Source organism: Perognathus longimembris, chromosome 26 (genome assembly GCF_023159225.1).
Source record: "Perognathus longimembris pacificus isolate PPM17 chromosome 26, ASM2315922v1, whole genome shotgun sequence".
In the NCBI taxonomy this organism is placed as follows: domain Eukaryota; kingdom Metazoa; phylum Chordata; class Mammalia; order Rodentia; family Heteromyidae; genus Perognathus; species Perognathus longimembris.
In genome coordinates, this window is record NC_063186.1 from 5,843,122 (window position 1) to 5,854,178 (window position 11,057).

Sequence of the window (11,057 nt, forward strand, 5' to 3'; positions counted from 1 at the left end):
GTAGGAAAAATACATTGACACAATTGAGAAAAAATATATATATATATATTTAATCAATCACCCAATAGGATTAAGAGCAAAGTTGTAAGTTTTTTTTTTTTTTCCAGGAAACACAACCCAGGGGCCTTTTCCAAGCTCAAGCAAAACGACAAAACCAGAGAGACGAGAACACGCTTTTCCCTCCCCACCCCCCCACCCACCCACCCAAGGACTGTCTGGAGCACCAAGTTCAAGTTCAAGATCATACCCTGAAAGAGAGCTTCGCCATCTTCCTCTCCGAGCGGAAGACAGATCGCTCGCCGGGCCTCTCGTTCATGGAATCATGGCCAAGACGCCCACGAGGACAAATAGTAATTTTCCTGAAGTGGGGAAAACAAAACAAAACAAAACAAAATCTCAAAAGGTAAATCAGTCCAGAGGCGGCGGGGGAGGGCGGGGGGGGGGCGGGGGGGGGCGGGTTGCTCCCAGAGGGTCTTGGCTGAGAAATGAGACAAAGAATGCAGGGAAATTAGAGGAAGAGGTGACCTTGAAGGAGGGACTTGGGGGGGGGAGGGGCTCCTCTTGGCTCCACAGGAATCCTTGGAGGGGGGAGGGGGGGAGGGGGGGTTCCAGATTGGACCGCCAGGTGTGCTGGGGGGCTGGAAGGTCACGCCCATTACAATAGGCCCGGAGGATTAAACCACCGCCACGACATCATTATAATTCATACAATTCATATTCATTAGAATCACTAGAAGAGCTTTGGACCAAGTCGCACTTTGTCTTCTATTGTCTTTTAATTGGTTAACAAAAAAAAAACCAAACAAACAAACTGGATTTACTCCTTAGAGAGGAGGGGCAAACAAATCATTATTTTCTAAGGCCAGTGGATTCGTCATCGAGTTTGGTAATTCCAACTTGGGCGACATCTTGCGTCTCTCCGGGCATTTGGTATTTCAAGCTCCAGTTCCAGTTCTCGAAATCTGCTTGCCAGGAAGGAAGGGAGGGAGGAAGGGAGGAAGGAAGGAAGGAAGGAAGGAAGAAGGAAGGAAGGAAGGAAGGAAGGAAGGAGAGGGAGGAGGGAGGGAGGGAGGGAGGGAGGGAGGGAGGGAGGAGGGAGGGAGGGAGGAGGGAGGGAGGGAGGGAGGGAAGGAAGGAAGGAAGGAAGGAAGGAGGAAAGGAGGGAAGGAAGGAAGGAAGGAAGGAAGGGAGGGAGGGAGGGAGGGAGGGAGGGAGGGAGGGAGGGAAAATTAACTAGAAGAGCTAGCTTTATGCCCTATGGAATTAAGTCAATTAAATTAAGGAAAAGAACAGCCATTTTCTTTCCTCGGCACAGTGACAGGGTATCTGGGGAAAAGCCACAAGGGCGTTTTGTGTTCCCCTGGACGAGGGCAGTACCACCTTCCTCCCAGCCACTCGCAGCTGTGGATGAGGTCTCTAATCCCTTCCCACCCTGTGGGCTGGGAATAATCGGGAGGGCTGGGCTGCTAAGCACCCCCTAAAGCCCTTCATTAACAAGTTAATGGGCCTCTGTTTTTCACTGGGAATTGTAACAAATACTAGGCAGACACCTGCTTCCCTTTGGCCCGGTGGACTCCGAAAGGTAGATTCCCGCATGCACTTTCTCTTTTGTACAGATCAATGATAACCAACTCGGTTGGATGAATGCTTGGTCGGGAACCGTAGGACTCGAACTCGGGGCCTGGGCGCTGTCCCCGAGCCTCTTTTGTTCAAGGCTAGCGCGCTATCACTTTGGAGCCCCGCCGCCGCCGCCACTTCCAGTGTTTCTGCTGGTTCGTTGGAGAGGAGGGTCTCGTGGATTTTGCTGCCCGGGCTGGCTTTGAACCGCGACCCTCAGAATCTCGGCCTCCTGAGTAGCTCGTGAGCTACTGGGCTCTGCTTGGCTGGTGATGCTAAACCCAGACAGGAGCAGGGGCCTCCCGGGGCCTAGGACAAAGGTCACCGGCAGCGGGCGGGGTCAGCCTGCCGGGGCCTTATCTCCTGGGTGATTCTTATCTCCAATTAATTAAGAAAATGCAAATCCCAAGTGCTCTGTTGTTTACCCAGCAATTAGATACGGGGCCTGAGCCTCTTTGTGTTCAAGGCTGGCGTTCTACCAATGGAGCCACAGGGCCACTTGGGGCTTCTCCCGAGTGGTTCATTGGAGATGAACGGCTCACGGACTTTCCCGCCCAGGCTGGCTTTGAACCGTGGCCCTCGGATCTCAGCCTCCTGAGTGGCTAGGATGACAGGCTCGAGACTGTTTTTCAGGTTTAAAGCAAAGGTAACCGGCGAAGGGAGGGCAGGCCGGGAAAGACAAACAGGATGGTGGGTTCTGGAAAGCCGTGGGGAGCCCCAGTGCTTATTAATAGCTCATTGTCACATCGCCACCGGACTGGTTATCAGCGAGACATATTTTCCTAGTGAGCAACCTCTCTAAAGAGAACCTCGGCTTACCTGTGCTATAGGAAAGAGAAGAAAGGGAAAGAAAGAAAGCAGGGAGCTGAGCTCTCCCGCCTGTCATCCTAGCCACCCAGGAGGCTGAGATCTGAGGATGATGGTTCGAAGCCAGCCCGGGCAGGAAAGTCCGTGAGACTCTTATTTCTCTCTAATGAACCTCCAGAAAGCTCAAAGTGGAGTTGGGGATCCCAAGTCATAAAGGAAGGGCCATTCTTGAGCACAAAAGCTCAGGACACCAGTGCCCAGGCCTTGAGTTCAAGCCCCAGGACTGGCAAGAGAGAGAGAGAGAGAGAGAGAGAGAGAGAGAGGAATGGAAGGAAGAAAAGAAGGGGAGGAAGGAAGGAAGGAAGGAAAGGAGAAGGAAGAAGGAAAAGTCGAATGGAAGGAAGAGAGGGCCAGCCCTGGGTCACCCCATCTTGCTCCCGGGAGCTCACCCTGCTAGCCATTCCCCCCCCCTGCCCCCCCCCACCCCCGCCCCGTGAACTCCGTGTTGTCTCCCTCCCGGGCCTGGCTGACTCACACCGAATAGATAGGCAGCCCTCGGCACAAGGCTTCTGGATCATGTTCTCCGTTTACAAATATAGTCCAGTGAGCAACACGGGGCCCACGCCCAGTGCTCTGTAAACACTTGGGGGAACCCCACCGGCCAGTGTGGTTCCGGCACCCGGATTTGCCTGAGACCACCCACCCAGGGCAGGTGAGGGGGGCTGAGGGTCTCCCCCAGGCCGTGAGGATGGAGAAGGGGGATCAGGAGCCCGGTGTGTGTGTGGGGGGTGGGGCAGCTCTATGATCCTAGGGACGGGCAGGGAGGAATTAAAGAAGTGGGGAGCCCGGGGGGGGCGGGGGGAGGGGTGGCCACGTTGCCCTTTGCGTAGCTATTTTCTGAAGTGTCCAGGTCGCCTGAGCCGGGTACCCCAACCCAACACTGCGTGTAGGAACGACCCCCTTGAGATCCAGAACGCCACTTGAATGGGGGGGGGCGCCTCTGGAGAAGAGGACGCGGTTAGCTCTGAGAGCTGGTCCCCATGAATCTTGGGCCGTAGGGGGGTGGTTTGTGGGGTTCACTCACAGGGGGCTTGTCCCAGCCCAGTGGTTTTTGTTTTGTTGTTCTTGTGTTGCTCTGAGGTGTTGCAGTGGTGATAAATCAACTCTGTTTGTGTCCTGGGTCGTGTAAACTAGGATTGACACCTGACAGGGGTGAGGATGGGAGGGGGGTGGGAGGGGAAGGAGCAGGGAGAAGGTTGGTGGGGTTTTTTCCTCTTAGGAAGTGCAATCGTTTGCCACTCCCCCCCCCCCCCCCCCCCCCCGCGAGGCACTGGGTGGGTTGGATGGTACCCAGGGGCTGGGCTGTTTGTCCCAGGCTGGGGGTGGGGGGGGTGGGGGGGTGGGTGCTTTCTGTGTATGGGGGCAGGTCCTGGGGCTTGAACTCAGGGCCTGGGCACTGTCCCGGAGCTTTTATGCTCAAGGCCTGCACTCCAGCACTTGAGCCACAGCGCCACTTTAAGCTTTTTTTTGTGGGGGGGGAGGGAGGAGAAGGGGGGTTCACTGGAGATCAAGAGCCCCTGGGCCCCTCCTGCCCGGATCTCAAGCCTCCTGAGAGAGCCTGGGAGAAGCTCAGGGACAGCGCTCAGGCCCGAGTTCAAGCCCAGGACTGGCAAAAGAAAAACCCCCACCATCGTTGGGCTTTCTTTCTCAGTGCCTGGTCCTGGTCCTAAGCATTTGACAAATGATCCTGGGGTTCGCTCACCGCCCGCCCCCCACCCCGGCCCTGTGTCCGTGTGAGAACAGAGGTGACCATGTCCTCCGGGCTGAGGAGATGACAGGCGGCATTCCAGCCCGGGCAATCTGACTCAGATCCTGGCCTCTTAATCCTGTCCGTGCCCTGGGCCTCCTCTGACATGATTTGCTAAGATTAACAAAATACTATAAAAACATTCACGCGTGTCCCCAGGGTCACACATCGTATAATTTGATTTAGGATCCAATTGAGGCACCAGTGGCTCACACCTGGAATCTCCAACTATCCAGGAGGCTGAAGATCTGAGGATCAGGGTTCAAAGCCAGCCTAGGCAGGAAAGTCCGTGAGACGTATTTTGTTTGTTCGTTTTGGGTCGGTTGTGGGGCTTGAACTCTGGGCCTGGGCGCTGTCCTTGAGCTCTTCAGCTCAAAGCTAGCGCGCTACCACTTGAGCCACAGCTCCATTTCTGGTTTTTCTGGTGGTTCATTGGAGATGAGAGTCTCATGGACTTTCCCTACTCGGGCTGGCTTTGAACCGCGATCCTGAGATCTCAGCCTCCTGAGTAGTTAGAATTACAGGCGGAGCCGCCATTGCCCGGCCAAGACTCTTCATCTCTCGTGAACCAGGAAAAAAAAAGCCAGAAGTGTGGAGCTGTGGCTCAAGTTGTAGGAACACCAGCCTTGAATGAAAAGAGCTACAGGGGGCGCTGGGAAGGTGGCTTAGTGGTAGAGCGCTGGCCTAGCACGCAGGAAGCCCTGGGTTCGATTCCTCAGTGCCCCATACACAGAGAAAGCCAGAAGTGGCGCTGTGGCTCAAGCGGCAGAGCGCTCGCCTGAGCAGGCCCTGAATTCAACCCTAGGACTAGGCAAAGAGAAAAAAGGAAAAGAAAAAAATGCTAAAGGGGACAGGGCCCAGGTCCCCGAGTTCAAACCCTCAGTACTGGTACCAAAAAAAGAAAACCCCAAGGGGCTGGGGATATGGCCTAGTGGCAAGAGTGCCTGCCTCGAATACACGAGGCCCTAGGTTCGATTCCCCAGCACCACATATACAGAAAACGGCCAGAAGTGGCGCTGTGGCTCAAGTGGCAGAGTGCTAGCCTTGAGCGGGAAGAGGCCAGGGACAGTGCTCAGGCCCTGAGTCCAAGGCCCAGGACTGGCAAAAAAAAAAATTAAAAAAAAAAGAAAACCCCAAAAAACCAAACAAACCCAGAACATCAAATAAACTCAAAATAAGTTTTAAAAATAGAATTTGGCCGATCTACTGTGAAGAATGAGTTCCTCTCGCTGTTTCTTTGAGAAAAACAGTACTGCATTTCAACTCTGAGGAAGTCCCAGGCCCTGGTTTTGTGGGGACAGAGCGGAATTTGGGAGTCATCAAAGCTGCCTTTTATTGCCTTCACTGTAGTTGGGCGTCTGGGGCTCCGGGGCTGATATCTGCCCCCCGGGGCCCGCATGCAAGCTGTTTTCTTCTCTGTGCATAGTATTCCTAGGGTGACGACGCAGTTGTTTTTCACTAGGCCCTGTCCTGTTCCCGACATGGGCATAAGGTGGTTGCGTTTGACATCTCCGTGGTGAGATCCCTGTGGGAAACGCGGGTGAAGAAGCACAAGGCGCGGCAGAAGAGGGAGGAAGAAAGGCTGGAGAAAAGCGCCCTGGAAAAGTACGTGGCTTCCTGCCATTTCTACCCAGTTGGTTTAGGCACAGGGATTTGAGCAGTCCACCCTTGGCCTGTGTGTGTGTGTGTGTGTGTGTGTGTGTGTGTGTGTGTGTGTGTGTGTGTGTGTGCACCATAAGTGGGGCTTGAATTCAAGCAGGGGTCAGTGGCTCCCGCCTGTCACCCTAGCTACTCAGTGAGATCTAAGGACGGTGGTTCAAAGCCAGCCTGGGCAGGAAACGGCCATGAGACTCATCTCCAGTGAACCACCAGAAAACCAGAAGTGGCGCTGTGGCTCTAGTGGTAGAGCGCTAGCCTCGAGCAAAAAGAAGCTCAGAAACAGTGCCCAGGCCCTGAGTTCGAGCCCCAGGACTGACCCCCCAGGCCCCCCCTCCCCGAGAGGAAAACAGGGCCTCCTGTCTTAGGATAAAAGAAGAGTGGGCCTTCGTGGCGGAGTGCCGGAGGAAGAGCATACCTCAGAGCCGGTACTGCAGGAACGGCGTGGTGGACACCGGCGTGAGGCTCCTGGCCAGGATGGAAGAGAACTCGCTGGGGGCCAGAGACGCGCAGAGCGGCCTGTTCGTGTTTGAACTGTCGGGCGAGCACTGGAAAGTGAGTCCGGCTGCGTCTGATGGCAGCCAGTGGGGGTAGCTCGGTGCAGCAGAGCTGGAGTTCAAGGAAATGAAATAAACATAAAAACGCCCCCTGAATCGCCCGATGGTTCTGATGGTTCGCGCCCACTCTGTTGCAGGAGCTCCCGGGGTCGCTGAAGGAGCAGACGCACCTGAGAGAATGGCGCATACACCACACCCTGATCAGAGTCATTCCCACCTACATCCAGCTCTTCCAAGCCCTGAGGTTCTGCAGCTCCCAAAAACCAAATCTCCCACCTCCCCGCTGAAATGGGTGTGTTCGCTTTTATCAAGAGCCTCGTTTCTGCGGCGGTGGTTGTTGTTTTGTTTTGGTGCTGGTGCTGGGGACTTGAACTCAGGGCTTGGACGGCTGTCTCTCTCTCTCTCTCTCTCTCTTTCTCTCTCTCTCTTCCTCTCCTCCTGGCCATTCGGGGCACAACTCCCTTCCCAGCCTTTGCGCATGCGCCGGTTGTACCGCTGGGGCCATTGGGGACTGGGTGAGATGCATGCATGCATCCGTGAGATGGGGGCCTGGTGACAAAGTGACAAAGCTCGATGGAGAACCAGGGCTGGGGTGTCCCTGAACTCCTTTTGCTCAAGGCTGGCGCGCTACCACTTCGAGGCCACAGCGCCCCCTTCTGGCCGTTTTCTGTATCTGTGGTGCTGGGGAATCGAACCCAGGGCCTCATGTATACGAGGCAAGCGCTCTTGCCGCTAGGCCATATCCCCAGCCCTGGCTTTTGTTCTCAATGGCGTTTTAATTCTCCACCCCCCCCCCCCCGCCCATGCCAGGTCGTTTGAAGAACCTGAAGGAACTTAATGTGAGTTTCAACCATCTGAGCAGCATCCCACCCGAACTTGGAGACTGTGCAAGTCTGGAGAGGCTGGATTTTTCTGGAATCTGGACTTGGCTGAGCTCCCCTTTGAAGTAAGACCCACACAGTGATTTAATCCTTTTCCCCTTCCTATTTTCTGACGGCACTGAGATTCAAGTTCAAAGCGGGTACTCTACCGCTTGAGCCATGCTTCCCGTCTGTCACTTGATGGATTCATTAGACATAGAGTGTCACAGACTTTTCTGCCCGGGGCTGGCTTTGAACCGTATATTCCTCGTATCTCAGCCTCCTGAGGGGCTAGGATGACAGGCGTGAGCCACAGCACCGCTTCTTAGCCTTTTTCTGTGCATGTAGGCGGTGCTGAGGACCTCGAACCCAGGGCTTCGTGCGTGCTAGGCGAGCGCTCTACCACTGAGCCACCTTCCCAGCCCTTCACTTCGGAAGTGATTCGGATCTTTTTGTGCTTCCCTTTCTAGTTAAGTAACCTGAAGCAAGTTACCTTTGTGGACCTCTCGGCCAACAAGTTCTCCAGCATCCCCGTATGCGTGCTGCGCATGTCTAGCTTGCAGTGGTTGGATATTAGCAGCAACAGCCTGAGCGACCTGCCTCAAGATATAGACAGGTACCTGGGGCGCAGAAGGGGAGGTGTCTGGACTAGTGACTCGCGCCTTAGCTCCCCGAAACGTGCGTTCACGACGCGTAGCCTGTGGATTGACTCGGAGCCCACGGATCGCCGCTATTGTTTCTTAGGAAGCTAGACAATGAGATCCTCGGCTAGTGCTCCATTACTTTGAGCCCCAGCCACGCTTATGGTTCATCGTCTCTTTGTTTCCATTTCTGTGGTCATTGGAGATCAGACTTTCCTGCCCAGGCTGGCTTTGAACCATGATCCTCAGGTCTCAGCCTCCTGAGAAGCTAGGATGACAGGCGGGAGCCGTTGGTACCTGGCTTGGTGATTTTTTTTTTTAAATTTGGGTGTTTGTTTATTTTGTCAGTCCTGGGGCTTGAACTCAGGAACTGGGCACTGTCCCTGAGCTTCTTTTGCTCAAGGCTAGCGCTCTACCACAGCGCCACCAAGGAATCGAACCCAGGGGCTTCATGCACGCTAAGCAAACACTTTACCACTAAGCCACATTCTCAGCCGTGGTGAGTTTTTGTCGTTTGTATATGCTGGGACTGGGACTTGAACTCAGAGCCTGGGTGTTGTTCCTGAGCTTTATGTTGCTCAAGGCTGGTGCTCTACCCTTGAGCCACAACACCACTCTTGGCCGGGTAATTGGAAGTGAGTCTCATAGACTCTTGTCTGTCTGAGCTGCCTTTGAACCTTGATCCAGCAGCTCTCAGACTCCTGGGTGGCCTGGGATTACAGGCGTGACCCACTGGCATCTGATGCATAGCAAATGAATATTCTTTGAAAACAACTAATTTTCCAGAATGTCTAGTAGTTCTAGGGCATCAGAGAATAAGCCAACGTACAATCTTATTCGCCTGCCCCCTTGCTCCTGAATCTGAAGAGAACATCTCCACTGTCTAACTCTGCCTGGTGTCCTTGTCTCCGTTATTCCACAAAAGTAGAAAAGCTATTCCTTATACAATAGCAAATGTTGTTCTGTCTGCTTTCCTATCAATGTGAACAATACGTGTGCGTTCGTATGTGCATGTGTTGCTCCTGGGGCTTTGAACTCAGAGCTTTGCCTCGTTTTTATTGTATTTATTTATTCTAAATTCTATGTCAGTCCTGGAGTTTGAACTCAGGGCCTTGTTCCTGTCCCTGGTTTTTTTGTGTTTTGTTTTGTCAAGGCTAGCACTCTACTGCTTGAGCCACAGCTCCACTTCTGTTTTTTTTTTTGGGTGGTAAATTAGGAAATAAAGAGCCTCACAGCCTTTCTTTCCTGGCTGGCTTTGAACTGTGATCCTCAGATCTCAGCGTCCTGAGTAGCTAGGATGGCAGATTTATAGGCATGAGCCACCGGCTTTTAGCTTGCAAGTTTGCTTTTCATATGTATAAATAAACGGAAGCGGGGAAATAGATGAAGTAGGGCTTCCCAACCAAGTGTGGCTTGAAACTACCAGGGAATGAAATGTGCATATTCTGACCCCCGTTTCTCTTTCCCCAGACTGGAGGAACTGCACAGCTTCCTGTTGTACAAGAACAAGCTCACCTACCTGCCCCACGCCTTGCTTAATCTGAAGAAGCTCGCCTTGCTGGTGGTCAGTGGGGACCACCTGGTTGAGCTCCCAACAGCTCTGTGTGATTCCTCTACTCCTTTGAAGTGAGTAACGAGGGGCTGGGAAGGTGGCTGAGTGGTAGAGCGCTCGCCTTGCACGCATGAAGCCCTGGGTTCGATTCCTCAGCAACACATACGTAGAAAAAGCCGGAAGGGGTGCCGTGGCTCAAGTGGTAGTAGTGCTAGCCTTGAGCAAAAAGCTCAGGGACAGCGCTCAGGCCCTGAGTTCAAGACTGGCCAAAAAAAAAAAAAAAAAAAAGAGTTTCACCTATTTTCGTGCCTGGGCTGGCTTTGAACTGTTGATCCTTAAATCTCAGCCTCCTGGGTTGCTAGGATGGCAGGCGTGAACCGCCGGCGCCTACCTGGACATTGGCTTCTTGTAGGAAGAACTGTATGGTCCAAGCCTGCACTGTCGAAACTTATTTTCTATCATCTCTGGAATAGATTCGTAAGCCTTATGGATAATCCCATCGACAAGAGCCAATGTGAAGATGGCAATGGACCCATGGAAAATGAACAGGACCGCCAACATTTTGATAAAGAATTTATGAAAGCCTATATTGAAGATCTTAGAGAAAGAGGTGAGTTCCTTGTGTTTTAAACTTTTTTTGGGGGGGGGGGGGTCAAGGAGCTTGAACTCAGGGCCTGGGCGCTATCCCTGAGTTCTTTTCTTGCTCTACCACTTGAGGCAGAGCTTTACTTTTGGATTTTTTTTTGTTGTTATTTATTGGAGATGAGAGTCTCACACACATTTCTGCTGGGCTGGCTTTGAACCACGATCCTCAGATCTCAGCCTCCTTGAATAGCTAGGATCACAGGCGTGAGCTACCAGCGCCCTGTGTGATAGCTCCAGTTAATGGTGATAAACGCACTGCTTATTACCCAGACATAATCTCTGTATTGAGAAGATCAAGTGGCCATACGTAGCGTCTTACAGTTGGTAGCAGTGTAGATACACTTCGTAATAAGCGGGTGAACGGTTGCTGACGTGTATTGCCTTTCCTTCCCTTTGCAGAATCCGTTCCTAGCTACACTACCAAGGTCTCTTTCAGCCTTCAACTTTGACATCCATCGTGGCAAAGCTGCAAGAGAGCATTCACAATCTTCTGGCGCGTCAAGGCTTTGTGTGTACCGCACAGCATACAGGAACCACGACCAAACCTAGACACCAGTCATAAGAATACATATGCCAGCCGGGTGACAGTAGCTCACGCCTGTCACCCTAGCTACTCAGGAGGCTGAGCTCTGAGGATCATGGTTCAAAGCCAGCCTGGGCAGGAAATGCCATGAGACTTTTCCTCTCCAGTGAATCATGAGCCTTGGGTTTATATAAATGATTTCTATAGTTGTGAAATTATATTTCAGTAAGTTACTTTTCACTTTTTGGTCCGTCTCTCTCTTTTTTAAAAAAAAATTGTTACTACGACTCAAAGAAGGCTAGACATTCATTTTTCAGCTTTGCACCTGGGTTAATCTATTTATTGTGGCAGTATAATTTCACTGTGATTTTTAAAGTTTTTTAAAAAAATTT

At 52.6% G+C, this 11,057-nt stretch overlaps 2 protein-coding genes across 2 annotated transcripts in view; one reads left to right on the forward strand and one right to left on the reverse strand.

The window, feature by feature from the left end:
• The first annotated feature begins 322 nt into the window (after positions 1-322).
• Lrrc2 (leucine rich repeat containing 2) lies at positions 323-10,905 on the forward strand. Its single transcript, XM_048334455.1, is given in 12 exon segments — positions 323-350; positions 3,054-3,136; positions 5,694-5,836; positions 6,256-6,442; positions 6,582-6,697; positions 6,699-6,736; positions 7,255-7,356; positions 7,359-7,390; positions 7,775-7,920; positions 9,416-9,571; positions 9,971-10,107; positions 10,542-10,905. Coding segments are annotated over 12 exon segments (1,218 nt in total). The 3' UTR covers positions 10,592-10,905.
• Positions 10,906-10,946: 41 nt separating this feature from the next.
• Positions 10,947-11,057, reverse strand: part of LOC125342332 (parathyroid hormone/parathyroid hormone-related peptide receptor-like) — a 1,628-nt gene continuing 1,517 nt past the window's right edge. Inside the window, exon 4 of the mRNA XM_048334456.1 lies at positions 10,947-11,000. Within this exon, the coding sequence (XP_048190413.1) occupies positions 10,947-11,000 (54 nt within the window). The remainder of the gene's footprint in view (positions 11,001-11,057) is intronic.